The sequence below is a fragment of the Temnothorax nylanderi genome, unplaced genomic scaffold (genome assembly GCF_030848795.1).
Source record: "Temnothorax nylanderi isolate EJ_2023f unplaced genomic scaffold, tnyl_v1.0 TNYL_tig0140_pilon, whole genome shotgun sequence".
NCBI lineage: Eukaryota > Metazoa > Arthropoda > Insecta > Hymenoptera > Formicidae > Temnothorax > Temnothorax nylanderi.
This window is the reverse complement of record NW_027249202.1, coordinates 404,937-431,239: the sequence shown is the minus strand read 5'-3', so window position 1 is coordinate 431,239 and position 26,303 is coordinate 404,937. Positions and strand designations below refer to the sequence as shown.

The 26,303-nt window shown below is 38.1% G+C and overlaps 3 protein-coding genes across 5 annotated transcripts in view; 1 reads left to right on the top strand and 2 right to left on the bottom strand.

Moving 5' to 3' along the window:
• The first annotated feature begins 16 nt into the window (after positions 1-16).
• Positions 17-3,585, top strand: Rad23 (UV excision repair protein Rad23). The gene is made up of 6 exons (XM_071714492.1): positions 17-272; positions 363-435; positions 734-887; positions 1,085-1,255; positions 1,333-1,664; positions 1,786-3,585. The coding sequence occupies exons 1-6, from the start codon at positions 207-209 to the stop codon at positions 2,085-2,087; spliced, it is 1,098 nt and encodes a 365-aa protein (XP_071570593.1). The 5' UTR covers positions 17-206; the 3' UTR covers positions 2,088-3,585.
• A 1,698-nt stretch (positions 3,586-5,283) lies between these two features.
• LOC139777204 (large ribosomal subunit protein uL16m-like) lies at positions 5,284-7,157 on the bottom strand. Its single transcript, XM_071714498.1, has 6 exons — positions 6,957-7,157; positions 6,811-6,879; positions 6,567-6,724; positions 6,334-6,465; positions 6,122-6,232; positions 5,284-5,525 (listed from the first exon to the last, which is right to left on the bottom strand). The coding sequence occupies exons 1-6, from the start codon at positions 6,997-6,999 to the stop codon at positions 5,310-5,312; spliced, it is 729 nt and encodes a 242-aa protein (XP_071570599.1). The 5' UTR covers positions 7,000-7,157; the 3' UTR covers positions 5,284-5,309.
• Positions 7,158-7,760: 603 nt separating this feature from the next.
• Positions 7,761-26,303, bottom strand: part of Dtn (transmembrane protein 132C dtn) — a 98,601-nt gene continuing 80,058 nt past the window's right edge. For all 3 annotated transcript variants that reach the window (XM_071714406.1, XM_071714407.1, XM_071714408.1), the window contains 7 exons: positions 25,401-25,674; positions 20,349-20,492; positions 18,863-19,762; positions 18,028-18,466; positions 16,804-17,246; positions 15,899-16,185; positions 7,761-15,658 (listed from right to left, as the gene is read on the bottom strand). In XM_071714406.1, the coding sequence (XP_071570507.1) occupies positions 14,932-15,658; positions 15,899-16,185; positions 16,804-17,246; positions 18,028-18,466; positions 18,863-19,762; positions 20,349-20,492; positions 25,401-25,674 (3,214 nt within the window). In that variant the 3' untranslated portion in view covers positions 7,761-14,931. The remainder of the gene's footprint in view (positions 15,659-15,898; positions 16,186-16,803; positions 17,247-18,027; positions 18,467-18,862; positions 19,763-20,348; positions 20,493-25,400; positions 25,675-26,303) is intronic.

Below are 26,303 nucleotides of genomic sequence, written 5' to 3'. Positions count from 1 at the left end.
TTATCATATGTTTTCCCGCACACACACTGTCGCAAGTCGCAAGTGTTAACATTCATACACCTGCGAGCTGTTTAAGGCAGTGCAGACTCATCGCCGAAAAAATCTCTACCAAAACACCGTTTTATTCTTATCGTGGAGGACTACGCGGGGTTAATTTTGCGATTGCTTGACGTACGCCGCGCGACGAGTTCACCATCCTCGGCAATATGATTATAACGTTGAAAAACTTACAGCAGCAAACGTTCACGATAGAGATCGATTCGTCGCAAACTGTAAGTAAAATTGGGCGAGATCGAGCGAAACGGAGTCGACTCTTTGGGACAGTTAACGATTCAAATATTTCTTTCTTTTCACGTTATCAGGTCAAAGATCTCAAGGAGAAGATCGAGACGCAGAAAGGCTTCCCCGCCGAGCATCAAAAGTTGATATACGCTGGTAAGGAGCACGGTTAAATAACCTAATTTATCGGGAACGTTACCCGGGGGGGGCGCCCGGCGTGTTCGTCCACGCCAGTCCACGCCAGTCCACGCGGCTGGACGAGAATCCGCGTTGTAATCGAACAATAAATACCGCGCGGCCCACATACGTTTAAATATAGCTTCCCCGCGATAGGAATGATCTTGCAGAAACGCTCATAGGTTATGTTTCCAATTCGCACACGTCGAGAGCTGTCGAAAGCTACGATGCATTTTTTTTTGCTTCCGAGATCGTAACGATGTGCAAACGTTTGCAGGGAAAATATTAGCGGACGAGCAGCCCTTAACAGAATATAATATCGATGAGAAGAAATTTATAGTTGTTATGGTAACGAAGCCTAAAGCTGGTGCTACACCTAAAACAAGTGAAGAGCAGCGCGCAGAGGGTGATAAGAAGGAAGAGTCTACTAGGTAACTTGAAGATTGCGACACTTTTGCGCGTAAGGCGCGACGAAAATGTCGCTTGTTGTAAAATATTCATTATATCAGTTATGATAAGTAACAGAACCATTTGTCGAATATCGTTCAGAGGACAAACTATCCTTTTTCAAATTATGTGCGGAGTAGAAACCCCCCAGGACACCTCATTCTTTATATTTCTGTTATAGCTCGGCAGCTACGCAACCTAGTTCAAACCCTAATGTTCAGGATACTACACGAGCAGCCAGTAACGTGCAAGAGCAACCCGCGGCAGCTGCGCCAGCGGCTGGTCAAGCAGAAAGTGCCTTGCTAATGGGAGAGGATTATAATGCTATGGTAAACAACATCATGGATATGGGGTGCGTATGAAGAAGAGTGACGCACTTCGAACTACAATTTGTTAATATTTACGTGATATTTTTATCATTTGAATTAGGTATGAACGCGAACAGGTTGTACAGGCGTTACGTGCAAGTTTTAACAACCCTGATAGAGCTGTCGAGTATCTCCTAACGGGTATACCAGCCCAACTTTTTGAGGATCCACCTGAAGATCCGCCGGAAGCCCAAGAGCAACTTCAGGATCAAAGTCCAGATCCGTTGGCCTTTTTGCGTTTGCAGCCACAATTTCAGCAAATGCGTCAGGTCATTCAGCAGAATCCAGCGCTGCTGAACAGTCTTCTTCAGCAAATCGGTTCCACTAATCCTGCCCTTTTACAGCTTATTTCTCAAAATCAAGAAGCGTTTGTACGCATGCTCAATGAACCTGGTTAGTTTAGACGCGTATGCTCAAAAAATCATGTATTGTGACTGATAATATAATAATAATAATTATTATTATTTAATAACATTAATAACTTATATAACTCGTATGGTCTTTTCTCGCACAGTGGAACCTACTACGGGAACGGGGGCGCGAGTTTTGCCTGCATCTGGAGGAGGCGTAGCACCCGCAGCCGCAGCTGCAGCTGCAGCTGCAGCGGGAGGTGCTGTGAATGGTGGGGCTGGTACTGGCGCAGCAGCGGGCGTAGGATCCGGTTTAATACAGATAACACCACAGGACAGAGAAGCCATCGAGAGGTTGAAGGCGTTAGGTTTCCCAGAACATTTAGTCGTACAAGCATATTTCGCCTGTGAAAAGAACGAAAATCTCGCTGCTAACTTCCTACTTTCGCAAAACCTCGACGACTGAATCGCTCATCTGATTTTATGCGGCGTTTCGAATAAAGAACAGGACTGACAGAGGGTGGATGATCGCACCATTATCATTTTTACCTTACAATAATCTCATCTTTATTTTGTATATAGATATACACAATATCTATGCTATTTTATTTGTTGTGTAGATAAAAACCCTGGTGTGTTTGGTAAGCGATTTAATCTTAAGATAAGCGCATACCATAACATTACATATATGTCAACTCTTAAGCATTGTTTCATACTTTTAAAAACATTTCATTTAATATGTAACACATGTTTATGAGAGAAAGAATTGTTGCTTACAGCAGACGGTGTTATAAAATCCATCCTTACAGCCTACAAGTGCTCTAAGATCTTATATTTCTTTAATATATATGGAGCAATATAATTGCATTTTTATATGAGAAAGCCTTACGAGCCTTACTCTGCAGAAAAATATCTTGCAGTAGTTACATATTGAGGGTCGGGCATATATAAATTGAAGATGTGTTCACTCTCGCGTTAAGGTATGTTTTATACATATCTAAATGTTCCCATGTAAGTATAATGAGTGCATTTTGTACATTTCTTGGCTTTCTGATATAAAAATTATAGAATGCATCTGTTTGGGCATGTGTACTTGCGTATATTCGTATTTATGTATGTATGTACAAAGAGATTTTCTACTTTTAAATGATAATATCGCTAAATTAACTTAAATGTTAAAAAGCTCTCTTGCTTGTCACAATTCAGTAAATTGTAACAGGGTGTAAAAAAAGTAACTTGTCATATATATCTATATATAATTTTATTCTTAATCTTTGGATCTTGATATCTTCAAAATGTCATAATAAGTTTTTACTAGTGGTGCGATGTTTTTTGCCTATAAAATTAATTAGATTGTAATTGAAGTAAAACAGTTGAAATACTGTGAATAATCTTGAAATTATAAACCTCTGAATATTAATTATTACGTATATTATTACGGAATTCTATTAAAGCTAGACTATATATGAGACAAAGTATTACAAGCTATTCCAAACGTGACTTGCCTGATTGTATCTTTCCTTGCAGCATAAAGCAATATTAACATTTTTTTGGCACAAAGAATAATTCAAACAATAACTTGTGTGTCACATAACGACATACATACGTATGTACGTATTTATGCATGTTACATAAGTAGGAAATTCTTAATTCTTAAATTTGTACCATACAGTTACTTATTAATATCATTAAAACAATAATAAATATTGAACAATTTTCATCGCTCTTACATATATTTAGTGCAAAAACAATATAAAGAATTATTCGTTGGAGGGTTGTAGTAACAATTATATAAAATTCCAATCTGTTTGTTATGCTGACTCAAATTTTATCCCCCTTTTTTTTTATAAAAATAGAGAAATTATTAATAGAGAAGAACTGCTGTTAAAACAACACATTCTCTGTTGTGTGCTCAACACACTTGTAATACATAGTATAAATGAATAAATTACGATTTCCACAAATGCAAATTAGTCCATTATATTACTATCAATAAGTAATTTTATAGAAAATTTAAACACATGAATTGACTCTGTTCTCCAATGCTCTATAAAGACTGTTATACACGAAAATATCTAAATATAAAAATGCAAAAGCTATAACACTTTAAAATATATAACTAATGTACATTCCCTTAAAAATGTGATATTAACATAAGCTATTTTGTTGGTCAAAATGTTTACATTATGCTTTCATCATTAAATAACTTCACGTATAATAGCTTTTTGTATGCAAAGTAAATGCCAATGTAAAGTAATACAAGCGACCAAATTTGCTATTAAAGTATTAAGACGCAGTTCACATATATGTAATCATGTTTGCAAATCCTGTTTGCAATATTGCAGTTTATAACATAAATTTTGCAAATATGATTATAAATATGTAACATGTTTTGTACATATATCTATATAAAACTTCAAAAAAGTTTAAATGTAGAAAATTAAACATGTTCAAATATGCACACACTAGAAAAGTTAACATCTTTTTATTTTATTTTATACTATTTACAGAAGTTTTAAGAAGTTGAAGAAATATTTGTCCCTCGTAATGTTACACCTTTCCTCTGAAGATCCTTTTTAGCTTCTTCTATTTGCTAAAAGAGCGACAACGGAATTAGATAACAATATTGCTTATATAATTATATCTTTTTAGATAAGGGAGAAACCAACTTGCTGAAGTTCGATGGCTGCACTTTCACAAGTATTAAAAGTGAATACTCTGTACAAGATGACAGTAACTGCATATAATCCAAAGAGAAATAAGGAAATGACTGGAAGAAAAAGTATAATTTTATGCCATTCCTTGACAAAAGCAGAGTCGCTTGTAATTGTAGCAAGCCACACGCCAAAAATCACCGTTGCACACGACAGCCACTCCAGTAGTTTTGTCATCTGTGAAAAAAATTACAATATTCCCCCATTATTTATCATCTTTATCGAGATGAAACGAAATGCTTATTGTAGAATAATGTGATTCTTTAAAATAAATAAATTATGGAAATAATTAACATATACATAAATTTCATGTTACAATACACATGTATGACAAAAAATTCAGTATCAATTTTACTGGAATTTTTATATCGTTATCAAATATGATTATTAAATTGTTAATATGTTTTTATACATACTTTCTTCGTCTTAACCTCAAAAATCTATGAGACATGTACACACCACGGAAATAATATTAATATATTATCTTCTTCTTCTTTCTTTTGTAGCACCTGCCCTCGGACAAGGGTCAATACGGCCAATATCTTGTGTAATTTACGAGCAGAAGGGTTGGTGATATGTTTACAAAGTCGGATGATGCAATGCAAAGTCGAGAGTGTATATTTGTGTGTGTGTGTGTGTCGCGGTGTTGGCCGTTGGGTCTTGGTATTATTGTTGGGAACTCGGGAATAAGAAATAATCGAAAAAGAGAGACAGGAATGTGATCTGTGTGAATATAAACTGTGAACCGTCAACAAACATAAAACCCGTATCAGATTATGCATTTGAAATTGCGTGTCTCTCAACCAATCGGAATGAAGAAATATCGAAATTGGACAATTCTCATATATCTAACTTTTTTCAATTTTTATATTAGGTTTGAGTAATCTACTAATCTCAATTATGCTGAGACAACTCACGGGCCTTTATGTAAAGAAAAAATACAAAAGAGCTTCTTCAGATTTTTGTTTCGTTATTTACAGATATTTATTAAACCATAATTTATCAACTGGTGATATCCATTTTTGGCAACCGAGCATGTTATTCTGGACCATGTATTTCCAAGTCCAAAGATGCTGATTGTTCTCTTCCAACCATTTCTCTTTAGCTGCCTGTTTATCCAAAATCTCTTGACTGACGGCTATGGCTTTGAACGGTAGTTGATTTGCTACTTGGGTCAATATTTTCTTTACCTAGAAAAGAATTTTACATATCAATACATTCCCATTTATACTTTCTATCTAGTAGCACAAATCAATTTCTAGTATTTCATTTCTATTTCTTATTTAATGTGTTGATATGCATAGTGCAAAATCTAAGATCATGTATTATCATGTAAGATATAGGCTGCGGTCCACTTGACGCTACAAATGCTTTGGAGCGTTCTTCTTCTCCTTCTTTCTTCATTGAAAGAAAAGAGAAGAGGAATGCTTCGAAGCATTTGTAGCGTCAAGTGGACCGCAGCCATAATCCAAAGAACGAATCTGAAGATTTTTACGTAAAAATTTGAATTCGCGCAAATCGATAAAATATCAGAATAACATAATTGACAAAGTCGCGATTCTTGGGAATATTTAGAAAATTCTTGAAACTTTAGATAGTATAGTTGCGAAAATCGTTAAAGTATCAGCAGAACGTAACTGGCAAGAAAGTTGCATTATAAATTTCCAAAGTTGTACTCTAAAATTCCAAAAATTCCTCAAAGATGTCTTTGATATGTTCTAGGCATGTGCACCATCTGGATAAGTCACTTTGAGAAATGCTAAAGAACAGTATATTATCAAGATACCTCAAAATATTCGCAGTGACCACCAATTTCTATAATGACTCGTCCTGCTTTAATGGGTGTGACATAGTGGTCAATAGAACCTTTACCTCCACCCATACGTTGTCCTTGTCCCTAGATCACAAAGTGTAATAACTAATCAATGTAATAATTATTATATTGAGAAAGTAAAGTTTCTTCTAGTATCCATATTATGCGTTCTATTATCTAACAACCTTCTTTGTAACTGGTTGCCACGGTGGATCCACACGCCAAATTGCAAACATCCTTTCTTGATCGAGTTTTCTACCAATTGTCAGACGTATCATCTCGAAGTGACCATGTTTTAATCTACCTCCTCCTGTAGCCTACAATTCAAGATAATGATTTATATGTATATATATATATATATATATATGACAGTTATCTTTGTTACTAAACATAGCACACAGCAGATATGCAGACTTACAATGATACCGTATTGCCTGTACATGAGAAAATTGTGCGTCGGTTCTGGACCCCGCATGTATCTTAGTCGCTTTTGCATTTTGGGAGGACGCATTCCAGGGGGATACTGTGGAACTTTCTCCATTATTTTGAGTCTTGCTCGCTCCGGGTATTCAATATCTGATGGTATTCAATGTATAATCAGATAATTTTTAATTTATATCTTTAATATTATAATTTTTATAATTATGCACATATATATTTACCGCCGAATTTTATTGGCACAGGAAAGGTCTTTAAACCAGCCGCTGGCGTTACAGATACAGATTGCCATGCTGCAAAAAGTCAAATCCAAAGAGAAGCTTTTAATGTAACTTGTCTTCTCAAAACATATTATATTGAAAATACTTACTGGAAAGTAAAATACGTGCCACGTTCCTGGACGCTTGTATCATTTTTAAGTTAAGATGGATTTTTTAAATTAACAGTTATACGAATCGGTGAGTGATTCTAAGTAAAAAAAAATAGATTGTATTTTAATTATAAAATACACACATGACAAAATTTGCGAGATTTATTGTGTAGGTTATATTTCTTCGTTTACTGAATTTCATTAGATTGGATATTGGATCAAGAATGAATTTTCCAAGTCCATCTTTTGGTGAGCTGCATAAGTTGTTAGTAAAAAATTTATATTGACAATCGGTAATGCCGATAAAGTCACTTTTCAATTATCTTCCGATCTTATTGACGGTCATGAAAATTTACCAAGGGAAGATAATTTTTAACGAGTATTTCGTCGATAAAGTTTATCTAAAATTTATGAAAATAAGAATTAATGTCTATAAAATTGTCAATATATGATGAGATACAGATTTAAACAATCAAATACATGAGAATAATTAACAAATAAGAATTTGTACCTAATAATGTACCCATATTTTGTGCATTTAAATATTTTCAATGTATATATATAATTCGAATCTGAGTATGTACTTATAACTAATTTTGTAGTACTTTCTATTTTTGATCCGTCAAAATGAAATATATACTATTTTATTTCGTGCAAGAGATTGCGTTTCGCATTAATCAAATCATAAATAGAAATTATAATCTCGGATATGGCGGGTTATTAATAAAAGCAATAATTTTTTCTACAGGATATAAACTTAGAAGACGCTTCTTTCTGAGATTGCCTGAACTAAAGAACGATATATAATGTACACACATCGAGTGATAATTTATTTTTTATATATACGTACTATATCGCTTTATATCAGAATTACAAAATAATTAATTACAAAAGTTAAACGAAAGTTTCAAGTATATATGCTGCGTACTTGTAATTACATATCTTAAATTTATTTAATAGTTTAGTTTTCACGTCGACTTTTCTTCTTTCTTTATAAACTCCAGTACGGAAAGAACCAAATTTCGAGTAGATCGCCGACTAAACATCAATTTCGTTATAACCGAACGAGAGTATCAGGCCAGTTTTAAGGAGAAAGGGCTTAGTGATATGAGAAGCTCGATATGTTACAATTACAATATTTTTATATATCTTTGATGACGGTTTGATGGTAACAACAGGTAAATACTACATATTGTACATTGAGTAGGCGATAGTCGTATCTTATTGTTTTATTAATTATAGCATATCGGCGGCGCGCCGACATTGATGTCGATAGGGACGACGGCTACGGCCACGATGACGATAACGGCAACGACAATCGACAACGTCAATGACACCTCATGTCTCCGGTACACGCGCGATCGACGCGGCGCCGGCGATGGCAACAGCAGTAGCAACAGCAGCAACAATCTTAATAACAATAACAGCAACAGCAACGATGGCAATAATATATAATGATAGTAGTACATATAAGTAACAATAGCAGTATATAGTATAATAGACATGATGATAATAATATTTTTACTAATGAGAGTAGAGGGTCATTCCAGAGTTCCGGACGCAATGCTTTATAGAGATATCATTTTTTTCTCCATATTTTATTTGAATAAACTTGCGGTGAATGGCAACCTCGGGGAAAAAATGGATCTTAAAAACTATAATATTCCGCTTTTATATAAGCAAAGAAAAAGAAGATAAATCAGTTTTAATATCCTGTTTATTTCTGTTTCTTAAAAAAGAAAATAAAAAACATTATTTTGGAAGAATCGATTGAATCTATCAGAATATCTGATAAAACACATTTTCACAGAAAAGTTTTATTATATCTCACAGGTTTATTCTAATAAAGTGCCGAAATGTTATCTGGCATCATGGAATGACTCCGATATCTTGTGCTGATACTATATGCTTGCGACAGTATAAACGAGCAAGATGTCCCCGAACTTTCAGACCCAGGAAGATTGACGATTTCTTTGTAAGAAATGTTGACAGAAAGCTAGTGCGAAATTCTCGATTATTAATTAAAATGCAGAAGTTCGTGAGATTTCATACGAGTGAAAAAGTTAAGTACTCATCAAGTATAGTCCTTTCAACGTGCAATTAAAAAATTGGTTCTTTTAAAATTTTCTCAAATCCATTTTTGTAAAACAAGAACTAATTGTAAGTATTACGGAGAGTATTATGAAAAAGATTTTTTTTTATCGTGAAGTGATATAGATTTAAAGTGGATTAGAGATAGTTTTTCATTAAAAATTTCCTGCATGTTGTCGCATATACATAAAATTTTCAGAATTTACTCTTCGTCTCATCGGGACAGCTGAAATCATCAACAAACTTCTGCACCATAATCGTTTTCTTTCAAAATCGTTCAGTTCGGAGGACACTCGCGTCGAATATTGTCGTCATCGTAGATGCAGTCACCACCGCCATCGTCAACGTCCTCGAGCGTCGTCGTCGCGAGCGCAGTTATAGTAATTACTAATTATCGCTTTCTTTGCTTGTTTCTCTCTTTTCTTCTCAGTTCCGCATTTATCACACTTAAAATTAATGGGGTGTTTGAGGAATGTGCGCGGATGCAGAGTCAGCGATGCATTGCGATGAATCTATATATCATACCTCTCCAAATCAGCAGGAGTTCAGGAAAGAGGGAAGATTGGAAGGACCATATGCGACACGCGCCTTTACTGTCGCTTTTATTACATTGGTCGTAGATAAGAATTGTCGTAGAATTGGCTGAATCGTGGAATAAATGCGGGGATAAAAAAATCTTCAAAGAGATTGCCAGTGATTCCCAAGCGATCGAATACTTAAAAAAAAATGGAATGGTCAAGAAATACTAATATAGACATGTGTTAATTGATCTATTAACTTTCTTTGTCAGGAGGATAAAAAAGGTAAGAAAGAAAGAAAAAAAGTAAAAAAGTAAAGAAAAAAAAAACGAAAAAGTAGAAAAAGCTTTGGCAGGAACTAGGATAAATATAATAAGAAAACTGGATATGACAAGAAGTTGTTATAACACACAACTATGAAATCCCTCCTGCGATATAACAAAAATCTTACAGGGAATCACTGGATTCCATTGAAAGGGATATGTCCCGATGCCTAGTTTTGCGAGAAGTATGTCGATATTACGAAGCGCAAGTCTTTCGTCATCAAAATGACGTGGAACTGGAAGTGCATATGTGCACAAGACTCTGTCTAATATATATGCATGTGTGTGTGTTTGTGTGTGTGTAATGTGTATGCGCGCCTTGCGACGATGTATACTAACATACAAGCCACTGACTCCGATCACTCTCAGTAACACTAACAATAAGTAAACGCTATGGCATCATGATAATCACCAAAAGTGTCCTTATATCAAAATCGTTAGATAATAGTCATATATACGAACGATTAGCGCGCGCCTGTTTCGCTTGATACTGGATATGATCGACTCGTACATGTTTTCACCGTGTTCACCGTTGAATTTCGCTTTTTCGTCCACATAAAAAGAAAGAGCAACGAAAAAGAACAAAGCAATTAACTAGAACTGAAGCTGAAATACCCGTATCTCACATTCAGCTAGATTCAGATAGACTTATTTATCTCATATGTGAAGATCGTACTGCATAGAGTTAATCCGAATAACTGTTAATTATTAAGAAGTACTAACTGTTAATTTTATCGCTGGAAAATGTTACGGTATCAGATTTAGTATCGTATTATTCCTTAACTATAATATATATATATATATTTCCAAAGGCAATATTAAGTGTCAAATGTGAGATACGAATATAAACTTCAGTATACTTTTGAGCTATTTAGGAATATTTCTTAAGCAAAACTCTTGAGTGAGTCGCTATTGAAAGTCACTTCAAATTTTCGCTTATAGAAGAGTAGGTATATTACATCAAGAGCCGCTCTTAATGAGAACCGATTGCAGAAAACAATATCTATAGATTTCATATTATAAAGTAGATAAATGAGATTTTCGTAATTTTGTAAGGTAGCTGCTTTTTGACCCGATCTAGATTACTTCTGGATACATCTGGATTAAGTTTCAGGAAAAATTCATAAAGAATCGATAGTTTTATCGGATAGAAGAATATGTTTTTGCAATCGGTTCAAAAACTATTCAACCTTAACTGATATGGTGGAATTCTGTATAATGTGATATGAGACTATATATTTATTTCTTTGTTTTATGCGAGTTTAAGCCACTGGTGTGCCGAGTGCCCACATCATATCAACCAGCACGAATTTTATCGTTATTATTAACAAAAACATCTTTTCACTTATTTTGTTTTTTCTATGCAAGTTTAATTTTTTGAATATATGTTAGTATATCTTCTTTGTTCGGTTTTAGGAACATCCAAATGGGTGAATCGTTTTTGCCATATCCGTTAAAGGTCGATTATATGTACATTAAGCTTGACGCATCGACGGTGACCGCGGGGCATTCGTTAGATACGTATTATCATCGGGCGAAAGGCAACGTACATCGCATTGATTAATATTTTATATATTTATCTATATATATATATATATATGTATGTATTATATATAATAATTATGCTATAAGACTAGATTCTCGGCGGAACACTCTCACATTATTCCGACTCTTTCTCAATGTTTACGCAACCATGTAAACATATTCATTTCGCTGTGTTTTACGACAACGAGGCGCCGTCGATCGTTTGTTCGTCGAACGCCGTTCGCCGCCGATGGATTAGATCACTATTGTCCCACGCGATGTGCTGACACACAACTTATAGCGTTACATACATACTTAGACACCATAGTCCTTACACTTTAGATACGTACATAGCTATAAGTTTCCTGGCTGATCCTTGGAGTAGGTCGTTTACACTTAAATTGTCTCAGCCTCGTTTCATTCGCTTCGCGATAACCAATTTTATTATGGAAAACAACTGTAGGTGAACTCGTAACTATTCTAATCAATTGGGAAGAACAAACGATTTTTTTCTTTCTCTTTCTTTCTCTTCGCTGTGACAAAAACGGAGCGAAAATACATATAGACTAAGTGAACATGTCTCGACTATCCACAGATTATTCTCTTTAAAAAGTATCTTTAGGCTTTATAGTAGCATTCGATAATTACATATTTTATTGAGGTAAAGCGTTCGAATGAAATACGAATGAAATGGATATAACAGAATAAATCACACTGTAAAAAATAAAATTTATATTATAAAATATGCTATTGCTTCATGTTTCTATATTTACATATTTTTTATCAGAACATTCACTTCGCTTTTATTCATATACCTAAACCAAAGTGATTAATTATTAAGTGTGCAAGAGAATAATCGGTCAATTTTTAATCAATTTGACCATTTCGAAAAATTGTCTCAAAAATAGTTTCTCCATCATCTTTCACTTGCTCAACGTAAACAATAAATTTATGTTTGTTTTTTTATAAGCCAGTTATAAACAATAATATTCACTTAGTTTATACACACTTTCAACAATCGTATCGGCTATATATTTTCTTTTTGTATCTAGGTATAGAAATGCGGATACACGCTAAAGATGTTCGCGTAATAATACATATCTTTTTTGAAATAGCACCTAAGTATACATATAATATAAGACAGTCATAAACAATTTCGAAACACATTCTTCATATTCCGAATATTGCTAAAACATTGCGATAAGTTAATGATCATAAATAAAATCTAAATTGAATAAATATGTTACAAAACGAAGGAATATTTTCTTCATGCCGTACGATCGACTTCAATATTTCGGATAATATTTTTACGGTAAATATACAATTATACACTTGATATGGCAAGTATATATATATACACACGTTACAGTATCCTGTAACAGATATAATACCTAGATACAAACGTTTAAAGCAAGAACGCACTTAATTAAGATATCTCGATGCTGTACCCAAATATGTGTCGATACGTTATAATTTATAGGTATCAATGTCAAGATGCTTCATATACTCAGATACCAATCTCGCTTCAACGATGTCGTACACGCGTGTAGACTCATTCACGTGATGAAAATATTTTCGGCAGAATAAAAAGTGCCGAGAGTATTTAAAACGATTGTGGAGTCTCGAGGGACGAAGGGTAATTCAAAAGCGATATCAGAGAGTAGCGTTCGAGCATCGTAGAGTGTATAACGTATACGCATATTTCGTCGTCGACGTTTTCTCTCGTTCGATATGAAGTCGAAGGAGTTTCTCGTCGAACGACGCGTGGAACGATTCGCGATTCTCTATTAGCCATACAAATGTAACTTTAAATCTGTAAGTCGATAATTAACACGCGCTCTATCGCATCTATATATATATATTTATATATATGTACACAGTCTTACAAAGCAAAATTTACAAACATTACGACGTACGGTCGACCGAATAAATATGTGTCCTCCAATGCAACTGGATCGGGTTGCAAGTGAACGCTTCGTCGTACTTCGATCGCGCCTTGCATACGGATCGATCTCGACTAACTGATGGACTGTCCGTCGTTTGGCGAACTAAAAGAGCTCACCGTTGACGGCATCGCACGTTAAGCGAGTATTGAATAAAAATCAAACATTGGCAGAAATAACGAAGAAGAGACACGCAGTGGTATAAAATTTTCCTTTCCTTTTGTTTCTCCGTATACATCAAAACGTCAATCAATTTTTTATATCCATGGTAGATTCAAGGGTAAGTACATATCTCTTTGCGCTTTCCATTGTTAAATGTAAAAATTGCATGCTTAAGATAAACGTAAGATTTTCGTAAAAATCCTGCGGATTACTCTCCGTGAATTTTGAATAAAAAAATCGGGAAATTTAGAATTGTTTGAAGAAACTTGCTATTAGATATACAGCTAGTTTATGGCACAAAACTCGACGCAAAGAATGCAAAAATATTTGTGAAAGTTACCGGATGCACGCGCGATCGAAATACAAAGCACCTCGAATTGTCTGACGCTAGTTTTCTTGCGGCCTGACGAGGAGAGGAACCGTGGTAGCGCAGAAAGGGCTTGAGCGAGAGATCAAGATGGCACGGGGGCAAGAGCGAGGATCCTCGACGATCCTGCACGAAATGAAGGAAAGCTCGCAGCGAGAAACGAAACGTCGAAATGCCGCGTGACGCTTTCGTCATCGAGCGAGCGATCTATCTACCCCACCGGCCACCGACAGTCAGTTTTTGTAAAGCCTCTTGCGTGTACAAACAGTACTCCGACTATTTATTACGCCAGCAAGTTTTCGCAGTCGCGATACTCGAATACTACACTTCGCATGTGTACTAAAATATAAACACGATAAAGATTAAATCTATTAAACATATTATTGTCAGTCCAAGATTTAAAGTCATCAAAGAAAATATTTCGTAAATAAAAATAGCAAAAGTATTAGCATAAGAAAGAAGAGAAAGATACTCAAAGTTGAATCGTTTTGATAACAATAATTTGTAAAAATGGTGAAAAAATATAGTAAAAATATGCATCTTTGCCGTGCCTATAATATAAACTATTGATGTAATACACAATCGCTTCATCTTATTATCGCGCATTACATTTTACGTATCGTTATTTACGTATCGATGCGATAAAATACGAATATATTGTATATCAGCAAATTATATCGTACTTGAGGAACTTTTACCCGTTGCGCCCAAAAATTGCTAGCGGTCGTAACAAATTGTCGAGAGACTGTATGAATCGTGTGCGAAGGAATTATCCCTTTCTTAAGTTTTCGTCAATATGAGCGTATGTGTATGTGTTTGCGCGTTACTCATGATGTGCTGCTAGGAAGCTGACTAGATTATAGTCTAAAATACGAAATATCCAGGATCATCGTTCTCGATAATAGCGAAATCTCGTTCCCGCGAGAGCGATTCTCAAACGGGAGAAGAGACAACTCGACGTACTCGTTATATCTACTAACGAGGATCCCGGTGTTCCGTATCGACGTTGACTACTGCTCGACCTTCGAAAAGGTCGAACGGCCTCACCTAGGCATTCGACTCTTTCAGGTTGTCGAAGTACTGCATGATCTGATTGTAGTCCATACCCAGATTAAGGTCATCGAGTGCTACCGATTCCTCTTGCTCCTGGGAGGAGGATGAGGCGCAGGAGCTAGAGGAGGATGAGGAGGACGAGGCGGACGGTGACGAAGACGGCGGAGATGTTGTGGTGGATGAGGCCGCGCCGCCAGTAGGAGTAGATGAGTTTACGGTAGAGACGACGGTGGATACTACGGCGGAGGTGGAGAACGACGAGTACATAGGATTACCGACTATGGTCGCCCTCTTGATCTCCCGGGATCTCCCGGCATCCTTCGCGTGTCTATTGCTTTCGTCGTGATTCACCAATTCTACGAATTCCTCGTCCTCACCGTTCTGTTTGTTTGCGTTGTCCACTCTAGTTTTCCCGTGCGACTTGACTATATGATGATTTGACTGCTGCGGTGCTTTGCTACTGTGCCGATGATTATTCCCATGATGGCCACCGCTGCCACCACTGGGCGCCCTATGGCGATGCTTCCGCGGCGGTTCCGGCAGCCGCACGCCCACTCCCGTGTTCCTATGTGGTGGTACCGGCGGTTTATAATCTTCGTTATTGCCGTTGCTCACGTTGTTCGTGCCGACCGTCGTCGTGGTCGCCGTAGTTGCCGTTGTCGATGTCGAGTTTGCGACCGGCACTCCGTGTGGCGGCAAAGGCGGAGGAATATCATCGTTGCTGTAAAAAAATTCGCAATAAGGTTTACGCACTCGCGAAGCTGCGCCACTATAGGTAATGTTAATTTGTTAGAAGCTAAAAATTATTGCGCAAAGTTTAAATCGAATATCATGCGATTCGTTATTATAAGGAATTTCTTTTTCGATATCACTTTTTTCCTTGCTAGAAGACATATTTAACTCGTCTCTGAAGAATAAATCTTCCGCATTAGGAAGGGCAATAACGTTCAATCATAATTACTCGTTCCGCGCGGTCATTATCGGAGCTACCATCGATGTCGCTGTTGACGCCGTCGTAGCCGTAGTAGGCGGTATCACTGCGGATGGCTTGACCGCGGATTTTGCCGCGAAACTATTTCGCGCTACTCTATCCTTTTTAGAATAAGTAGTAGTGTCGATGGCACTGGTACCGCTACTGGACCACTGATTGGCAGACGGTAGCTCGATGTGATTCGGATTGTCGAAGCATGTGCCCAATTCGGCCTCGGGTTCGCCTTCACCGGCCAGCGGATTACTCGTTACGCGCACCTGTAACACAAACCGAGTTTTTTTTTTTCAATCAAATTGATCCAACAAAATCCCGCTTGTTTTGTTTTTAAAACAAGTTGCCACTGGGTTATCGAAATGCGTAAAGATATTTACAGCATCAAATCTCGTTGAGAGAAAACTCGAATTGATTTCAATTATCGGATTAATCCTGGATGTACTCGTTGAACCGTTATATCGTTATCGATGTTACGTTTGTTCAAAATTTGATTTGTTATTCTTTAAGTTTTTAGTAATCCTCAATAATTTTACAGCTATTATTATTGAATATTTGACACTCATGCTGGAGTTTGGAGATTTCAAAATTTCACCATAATCAGAAGAAATATTATTCTATATATTTGTTAACAAATTAATGTTTATTACTAATCGCCTGCGCAATCAAATTTGCAATGAAAAACGTTTTCTTCTTCCGAAAATCTGATTTTCTGGTCTCATTGATTCAAAATAGACAAAATAGACTAACGTAATTACATCTAATGGTGCAATTAACTATCTAGCCAGTATTTGAGGATATTGAAATTAGTTTTAATAATGATTATCGACGGCTTCATTCACGGTTTCACTCACGAATCATCGAATTCAAACCGACGTATGTACCTGTTGCGGACCGCAGGCAGCTCGTTCGAGAGTCGCTCTGCCCAGCCATACCCAGTCGTGTGCGTTGGTGGTCGATTCACGTGGCGGTCGTCTGCCAGACGCCAGCTGATTCGCGGCGGCGCGAGCCCTCGCACCCGCGCCAGAAAGCACTGGAACGGCCGCACCGGTCAACGGGGAGTCCGGTGGCTGGGGCTTGAATTTGCTGGCGTACACCACGCAGGAGACGACAAAGACAACGATCGCGAAGCAGAACGCCGCGAGCAGCACGTACATCCCGATCTCGAGCGGGCTCATCCGCGCCCCGACGCCGTGGTGACGCACGCCGACGCCGCCCATACCCCCTGAAGACATGCCATTAGCTATAGCCGTGCGATGCTGCCGTGCCTGCACCAAAGGCTCGTGCTCGTGCTCGTGCCCGTCTTTCTCGTCTTTCAGCGGTAACCCTTTGCACAGAAAAAACAAAGAGAGAGAAAGAGAGAGAGGACAGAGTGAGACGGGGCGTTTGTGCTGAGTTTCAGAGCCGCTGACAATCTTTTTCCCTTAATTGATGCCTTCAGCTAGACAGCGGCTAGACATGCTGTCGGATGTGCAAGGTTCGCGAGGATACTGAATGTGCGTCTATACTTTCAGCGCGGCAATTGGACTATGATAAACGACTTGACATTATACTATGATGTACAATACTGTCCAGATAATTCCAACTCTTGGAATTACTTGGAGATAGGAGGAAGAAAAAGAATCGCGTGAACGCTTCAAGGTTTTCATCTTCTTATTCTCACGCGAATCAAGAAATTTGGAGCCAACTTTTCCTTGATCAAATTTATCATTGTTCGTAAATCGCAAGAGTATTCAGATTACAATAGATATTTCACGTTGAATAATAAAAGTAACAAAATTCTCCAATGACTCGTAGTAAGATCGCGTTACGTCACAAATTATTCTTAGAGCTAGACGCATTTGACATTCAGCGCAAAGGAGGAAGGCTATCAGTTACGGAAGGCTGGACGGAAACCGTGGGGATCACGCATAAATAGGCAGGTGGAACTTTTTACAAGCCAAACGGTGCCGCGAAGAAAGTTTTCCGCTAAGAAATGCGGAACAAAATGCATACTGTGCGCTACGTGACGGTTATAAAGCGTAGAAGAGAACAGAAAAATTGAAGAGAATGCGAAAGAAGCGAGGCAGAAAGACAGAAAGCGGCAAAGAGGAACAGGATCTATTTACCGATGAGGATGTCGTGTAGATCGGACGCCATTTCGCCCCGGCCGGTTTTACGTTCTCTGTGATGGTGAGAACCGACGGTGCCCCCGCCGTCGTTCTGAACGAATTCCGGCCGATTGGGCACCTCGCTCGAGGCGAAATCCACCTCGACGTTGGCCGATGCGCTTGCCAACGCGGCGGCCGTCGTCCTCTGAGAGCCCTTACTTGAACGTCTGCCGGATAATCGGCAGGAGTCGGCCAGCTGTAAACTGACGCGCAGCAAGTCGCCGCGGCCCTCGCCGACCGCGATTACCCGTGGATGATGGGAAGCGACCATCGGTGCGAACGCCACAACTTCCGGGTCCAGACTCTCCACCAGTAAATGATAATCACTCACAGCGATTTCCCTGAGGGGTGTACGGGTACTGTCCGAGAACTCTACGTCAATGTCCAGCAGTCCCTCCTATTGGTACAATAACAGCGTCAAATATACTTGTTTATGCATCATAGTTTTGTTTTAATTACGAAATATACATTATATCTTCGAGGTAAATATAATGTTAATTTCTCCAAAATTTAGTGGGTCAACACAATTTAACATCTTACAATTGTAGTCCTTTAAAGCTCTTTTTTATACTTAAAAACAGGTCAATATTAATATCATATCTAAAAATAATTAATTTATTATTTTATATCGGTTTTTTTGGATTCAAAATTTCTTAACATTTAAATACCAAATTTTTAAACTCTGCAACTGCTTTTTAACTAATTTCTCTAAATTGGCAAATTGCTCTCTTTCTCAAGATACATTTGAAGCTCCTACCCAAGCAACAAAAATATTGCAGTTATCTACATTTACCTGATATTGGGCGGTCAATCTTCTCGTAACCGAGGTTTCGGCGACGTATCCGTTCTCGATCGCGGTATCGGGACTGATACTGAGTTGAAGTCCGGACACCACCCGGACGGACAGACGCGTCACAGACACGCGGTCGTTGGCGACTCTGATCTCTTTCGCGCCGATGACCCTACCGGTGATTGGTGACAGCACCTGCACCTCCGTGCGACCTATCCCGCGTCCCTGGACCAGTCTACCTTGAAGAAGCGTCGCTATTCTAAGATCGGAGACACGCAGCATGCCGGCTACGAGGTCGGTAACTCGCAGCCAGGTGCGCCGGCTGACGAAGTACGAGACCCTGCCCGAGTCGTGATCGGTCGCCAGAAATCGGGCATGCACCTCAACCGGACTCTGCTGGAAGCGCAATCTGCAATTAGCCGGGGACAGATTTCGATCGATGGAGTTGATCGTGTCCCATCCGTGATCGTTCCCATTGGATCGGAACCGCTCCTCGTGCTCGTCCTCCTCGAGAAGTCCGTCTGGATCGTCCACGTCCATAGAAGAGTCCTCTATCGACTCCTCCGGATCGACGGCGCTTCTCTTCTTCGCTCGCGCGGTCACCGGCGCTGTTTCCGGTGGGATTATCGACGTCGAGGTAACTTCCGTCTTCTCTTCGACCTGCGTTGCGTTCAGCAAGCTCCGCTTGCTCTTCGTACTTGCCACGTGCTCCTCCGGTACCTTCCAACCCTTTATCTGGTTCAACCGCGTGTCAGCGACATTCACCTCCAGTGGAAACTCGGGCATCCACACGGTGAATCTCGCCAAGCCGGTATACGTGCCGTATTTGACGAGTACCGATGCGTTGCTGGAGCCCCGGATCTCCGAACCATCTACGTACACGCTACTGCACGAAGACGATACCTGCGAGTTTAGGTTTAGGTATTCGTGACAACGATCGGGTATTAAATGTAGTTTGATCCTAAACTACAGTAGTTCGTAATGTACGTTTTAAGTGCATGGTATTGGGGCATCGAAGGCGTCATTTAATCCGCCGATTATACGAGGTGTTAGGAGTTTGAAACTCCTGGATATTATTCTCGTGCATTTAGGATTTAAATGACGCATTATAAAATTTAAATATTGCTGTATAGAGCGTAACGTATTATAATATATATAGGTATGACTGACTCCATTTCCATTTGTAAAGAATGGACTCAGCTCAGCACTAAAAAAAAAAATGAATTTATATATAAATATATCCAATTTCACAAATTCGAACAACGACATGTAGAATAATTGTGCCAAAATATTCTTGTTCTACATACCTATATACGAATAAAACATATAACATAAAATCTTATAAGTTATCGGACACGAGTCCTAGCAATAGAAATAAAAAAACAGCTATTTCTACACACGGTAGCGGTATATAAGAGATTTCGAGATTTCTTCAATTAAACTCCTAGAAATCTCGGTGAGTGCTGAAGATAAATTAAAAAGCAATTACCTTGAGGACACTCTCGTCCTCAGAATGACAGGACGACTGCAGCGTGACATCGGCGACCGTGCCGGCTTGACTCACGATGAAAACCTTCATCCCCTGCGACACCTGACGCCCCGTCAACACTGCCGTATTCATCACCTCCCAGTTCTGAAGCAAAACATAAAACGTTCCCTCTTGCTTGCCGAAGAGAAACTCATAGCTTAAACTCCTATTCCTATTTTTAATAGTATGTGATGGAAGTTTGCATATATTTTAATATATGCATCTCTGTAACCTTCATTGATAGAGCCATTATCCATTATTCATAACTGTTATCTATTCTGCCTCGAACTTTATTCCCCTACCGTCGTGACAAGACAAAAGGTGCAGTAAGCGATATTAAAAAATATGAAAACCGCCGGAAACATAAAATTCATAAAATATAAATTAAACAGAAATATGCAAAACACATAGAAAACTATTAAATTTATCTTTCTCCCAAAAACATATATATACAATATATAAACATCTTAAAATAAAATGAATAAATGCAAGAAAATACCATTCTAGGAAAGAACTCAATTTTTACGGTAAATACTCAATATATTTTATACAATTCGAAACTGATCATTATAATCATTTTTTATTTATTCTATAAAATTAGGAAAAAATAAAACAATATTATATCTCATTTTAATTTTGTTTGATTTTACTTCTCGCAGAAAAAGCAGAAGTTGTTGACCTTTCACAAAAGGCAGAACTTCAAAACTTGTCTCAACCATAACGAAGAGTCTTCTCGCTGTTTAAGCCGACGAAACTATCTTTTCTAATAGCACATACTATATATATTTTCTCTAAAATAAAAAAAGTTATTATCGTAATAAATTAATTCCCGCGTTTCCGAAATAACCGATTAATTTTAATCTAACGACTTAACATCGTAAAATCGCTAAAAGTTTAAAAGCAACTCATGAACTAACGGATTTTCGTGGACTGTAGTTATTTTACAACTGGCGAGAGGACTTGTTCTTGCAGCTTGCCACGATGTTGCTCGTACACGTGGGAGATTAATTCCCACGTTTACACGTTCACGTGGACGCGTCGTCCGCGTCGGTGTACTTTACACTAGTTGAGCGTCGTCAATGGGGGAGCTCCGCAAAGGGGTTGGTTGGGCAGGGTCGGTCGGTCGGTCGGTCGGCCAGACTAGTAAGCTATTTCCAAGTTCGCTTCCGTCCATACAGACTGGCGGCCTTTGGAAGGAACATCAAACGGCTCGGATATTGCAGCGAGGGAATTTAAATCCCTGACGCCACGTTGGGGTGTATGTGCCCCCCAGCCAACTACTATATCGCTCGCGTGGACGAGCGTCATGCTCTCTTGCAATGATAAAAGCAGCGGGCGGGGTTTACATTCGAACGCGAACTGCGGCTCCTTCCCTTTCTTTCGTTAAATATTTTCTCATCCGTATCAAGACTCGCGAAAATATTTACGAGACCACACTACGCGGACTATGCGCCCGTATTTGTATTTTGTATTTCACCGTGCAGAATGCGTCGTTCGCGAAAGAGACGCGAGAAATCCTTTGAGAGGAATCACCGGTTACATACATCGATCTTTTGATTCAGTTTCCATCGCGTGATGTATATACATATAGAACGTTAATAGAGAGTACAAAAAGTCTAAGATCGTACTATTTGCGACGATTTTCAATTCTTAGATGCATAACAAAAATTTCTCTTATTATTTTTTTGATATCTTCGAACAACATAATTCTTCTTTTACGTATAATTTAAAAAAATCCTAATCCTTTGCAACAACGCTTAATTAAAATTTGCTCAAGACATTTTTCTATTATTTGAATTTTTCAAACTTTCATTTGGAAACATCCGAGGATTAAAGTCAATCTGCTTTTATGAAAATTTGTAATTGAATGGCACCTTCTTTCCTAACTTTCTATATTAATCATTCGCGACAATACCGGGCTAATAATAGCCTGAGACGCGATTAACGGCGCGTAATTAATTAAGAGTTTCAGAAATCAGGCTGGAAACTTTTTTATTTATCGTACAAATTTCTAGTTTACTTTCTATTCTCCGCGAGAAATGTCAATTTTTCAATTGCGAGATTTTCCAATTTGAGATTCTATTGAATTATCCTTCAGCAAATCTCCCATGAGAAATTTAAAAAAAGCGACAAATATTTCGATCAAATTAAGTTGATCAGATTTAGACAATTTAGGACCGTAATTTTTTATATAATTCACAAGTTCGTACCTCTATTTTGAAGAAAAGGAGACACTATGATATATTTTTAGACTTGTGTGTTGAGTATATGTGTGTATTTCAGTGTAATTAATATATTCTTTACGAGAGAATGCATGTCGTTCTTTATTTTCAGCCACTTGCTCCGTTTTGTTCTTTTTAATAGTTTAACAGATTGACTCGTTGCGAGTAACTTTCAAAAAAGTGTAGTATATGCAGCAATGAACAAAGCTTGATGTATGAACTGAGCACGCAGTTCAACTTCCAGGATCGTAATATTATATTTTCATAGATGAATAAAGCACGCAGTTACTTAGTTACTTTCCAGATATTTTCGAGATCAGTGAGATTATTTTGCGAGTTTATTAAAAGAACATGGAAAACATTTTCAACGTAGGATGATGTTTCATCGACGGCGAATGGTAGGAGGTTGACGGGGGAGATACAAGAGAAGTGCAAGGATTTTACGTTACTGGGCGTAAAATATGCACAATACACGGGTTATTACGTTGATAAATTTCAGCAGAGAGAACAAGGGCGCGTGTCGGAGGTCGCTAATTGATAAATTAGATAATTAATTCGTTTACATATCCTTTTGAAGGCGCCGCGTGCCCGCTCGCTTGCTCGCTTGCTCGCTCGCTCGCGGGAAGTTGTCGGAAACTCTGTCTGCGCTTCTTGATTATCCTTACTCTAATTGCAGCTCCTTCCACGCGCGAGACTCGAGTGAAGTTTTTAATTAAAAGAGACCTCGTGCGAGACCTCTTTTCTCGACGCCCTCGACCTTTGCCCTGCTTTATCCGCCAATATTGCGATTCCAGATTTTAAGATCGACTTCACCGACGACTTCGTCAAATTCGATGTAACGCATAGATATAACAAATCCGCAGGATTAAATTAATAACTTATAATATCATCTACCAAGCAGAGAGAATTATCAAATATTAATTACCCTTCAGTTAATTTGAAGATGAGTCTTTAGCAAAAATATCAATAAAAATCAGTCGTCGCAGTTTGTAAAGTTTATAAATTTTATGTCTTTAAAAATAATATTAAAAAATTGAAATGAAATTTGCACTAAAATAGAATTCACTTGCAAAGTTATCTAAAGTTATCTAAAGAATATGATTTCGCAAGACATACCGCCGCTATTATAAAAAGATATCATATAAACTTGTCATTGACCGTTTTATACACGATTTTGATTCTTCAGCAATTATTGTCCGAACCGGGATGAAATATTTTTCTTATATAGTTAATTAATCATCTAAGATTCTATCGGGTGAATGTGCCTGGTCATCGACGTAATTTCATATTGACTTTCATACGCAGAGTTGTGTACTATGCACCTGCTGTGTCGTGTTACTGGAAATTGCGAGCATGTCATAGATAGTGTGGACCCGTCAGATCTAATATACATACCAAGAGGCTTGTGTCCCAATTGCGTGGACTTGTTGTGGCTTAAAAAGTGATTTATCAAAACCGCATTTGACTATCAGACATAACTACAGGCACTTTTATCACCGATTTCAATTTTCTTAAATACAATTCGATGAGACTTCGCTATAGAAAATAAGTTACGATCTAATTAAGAAAATAGTCGCTAGTATATTTTTCTTACAAAAAATAAGGAAATTAATGTTTCGCTCTACGTACATTTCACTTAAGGAACGCGGAAATGCGTCGATACCGCTCGAACGTGTGGCAATCGAAAATTTCATTACGATCCGTTGTTACGGCAGATGCGTCGCTGCCGTTATCAAAATGGGTGTACGTAGCTCTGGCGATCGACTCTGCGGTATCGATAGAATTTTGCCACGGACTAGAAATATCGCCGTTATGGTGAAAGCGCGGGCGCGGAAAAGCCGAAGAGAAAAGCATCAGAGTGCTCGCCGTGGGAGCCAAAGAGGGAAAAGCATTATCCTTTGTCGGTCCTCTTCCTCTCTTTTTCTCTTTCTCTCTTCACGGAGCTTTTCCTTTTTCTCACCGCCTCTCCTTCCATTTTCTCTCTTGTCTCGGTGCTCGCGAGGATCGTAGATTGGCCGACCGAGTGGAAACAGATTCTCGCGCGGCGGGGTGATCGATATACGTGACCGTATTGATCGCTCTCGTCGTTCGAGTTAGCTCTTTTCCGAGGGATTTTCACCGACAAAGTACGAGTGCAGTACGAGGTGCAAGAGACGAAGATCGTCGCGATGAAAATAATCATAACTGAAGAAAGAACGTCGAAATCTAAAAAATCCTTCAACTACTTTTCCTACGACATCGTTTTAAAAAGTTCTTGATCTTATCACTGCAGTCATAGAATTATGACTTTTTGCAGTATTATAGTCTCTAGTATTATATATTTTTGTAAGTAAACTTCAAATTAGTATTCTATTTAACTGTGTAAGAATGTAATTTTGTAATCCATTTGAACTCCTGGAATTCAGTTTGCAAAAAGGCTTCCTTGTTCAGTAGCACGAAAAGGATTACTAGTCTTGATATTTCTGCTAAGAAAAAATTGACTCGAAACTGATCAAAGAATCGTTAAAAAATAATGTGTAAAAAGTGAGATATCTTGCAGATATATACCCATATACGTAAGTTACGTAATAATGTTCCACGTACGAGGGCGATACTAATTGTAAGAATTTTTAGTGCCTGGTTATTTCGTCTAAACTTTTGACCGATGTCGGAGATAAAAATGGAGAACGAAGATAAAATTCTTGGTGATGCAAAATATTCACATCGGCGCTTCACATTTTATTCTAATTTTTTCGCTCGCGTGTATAAACTTGGAATTAACATTTATACCGCTAGAAGAATCGCGTATTACCTTGGAGATCGGAAGCACCGCCTGTATATCGTCCTTCTGTATCTCCAGCCGTGCCTGCAGTTTCCGTCTCTCAACATGATGATGATGATGATGCTGCAGCTGGCGTTGCTGCATTCGCTGTTGCAACTGATCAGCGCCCGTCAACTGCGAGCTGTTTTCCTCCTCGCCCTCGAGCGCATAACGCACACTCCATACGATCCTACCCCCGTCCCAGTTTCCGCTTATGCCTTCCTCGCTGGCCTCCAGCAGCATCGTCATTATTTCTTCCGCGGATCTAAGAAAAGGAAACAATAATCTTTGAAATGCGACATCCACGCAAAAAATTAAAAGACTACTTTCCAAAAAGTACAACAAAGTTTCTTTGTACAAAAATTTCTGATAAAAATTAGATAATTACGTTAGAAAGAATAACAATGGAATAGGAATTCATAAGTTCACAATAAGACGCTAATGACGATTCTCTGAAAGCTCAAAGTGTCGTGAATACTCCACGGAATTTGTGTATCACACCTGATGAAGGAGATTCGAATGAATGTTCGTTCATGTTCGCTCGTGTGAGTATACCTTAGACAATTAATGTCATTCTTTTCCAAATGGGTTCGCGAGAACGAGTGCAGAAATTAAAAGGAACGAAAACTCGCCTGTTAGTCGGCTATTAAGTCGCAAACACAGAAAATTGTACGTCATTACAAGAATTTAACGATCCTCTCGCGCGAAGGGCTTTGTATTTTCCTCGATGTACGCTTTAAAAGCGTTCCTCCAAAACGTCTTTACTTGTTCCCAGCTACACGCAATCCCTCGTCTCATTCATATTTTACGACGAGCAATGGACGACGTCGGATTATTAAAATTACCGTAAAATGAGCAGTTTTCGTGAGAATTATGAATTAAAGCGCAATTAAA

What these genes read in the sequence shown, in the direction of transcription:
- Rad23 (XM_071714492.1), top strand. Translation starts at nt 207, where the DNA reads ATGATTATAACGTTGAAAAACTTACAGCAGCAAACGTTCACGATAGAG. An exon ending in TCAAAAGTTGATATACGCTG is followed by an intron (nt 436 to 733) that starts GTAAGGAGCACG and finishes AAACGTTTGCAG; the next exon opens with GGAAAATATTAGCGGACGAG. An exon ending in AACAACATCATGGATATGGG is followed by an intron (nt 1,256 to 1,332) that starts GTGCGTATGAAG and finishes CATTTGAATTAG; the next exon opens with GTATGAACGCGAACAGGTTG.
- LOC139777204 (XM_071714498.1), bottom strand. Translation starts at nt 6,999, where the DNA reads ATGATACAAGCGTCCAGGAACGTGGCACGTATTTTACTTTCCA. An exon ending in TGTGCCAATAAAATTCGGCG is followed by an intron (nt 6,725 to 6,810) that starts GTAAATATATAT and finishes GAATACCATCAG; the next exon opens with ATATTGAATACCCGGAGCGA. An exon ending in GGCAACCAGTTACAAAGAAG is followed by an intron (nt 6,233 to 6,333) that starts GTTGTTAGATAA and finishes TTTGTGATCTAG; the next exon opens with GGACAAGGACAACGTATGGG.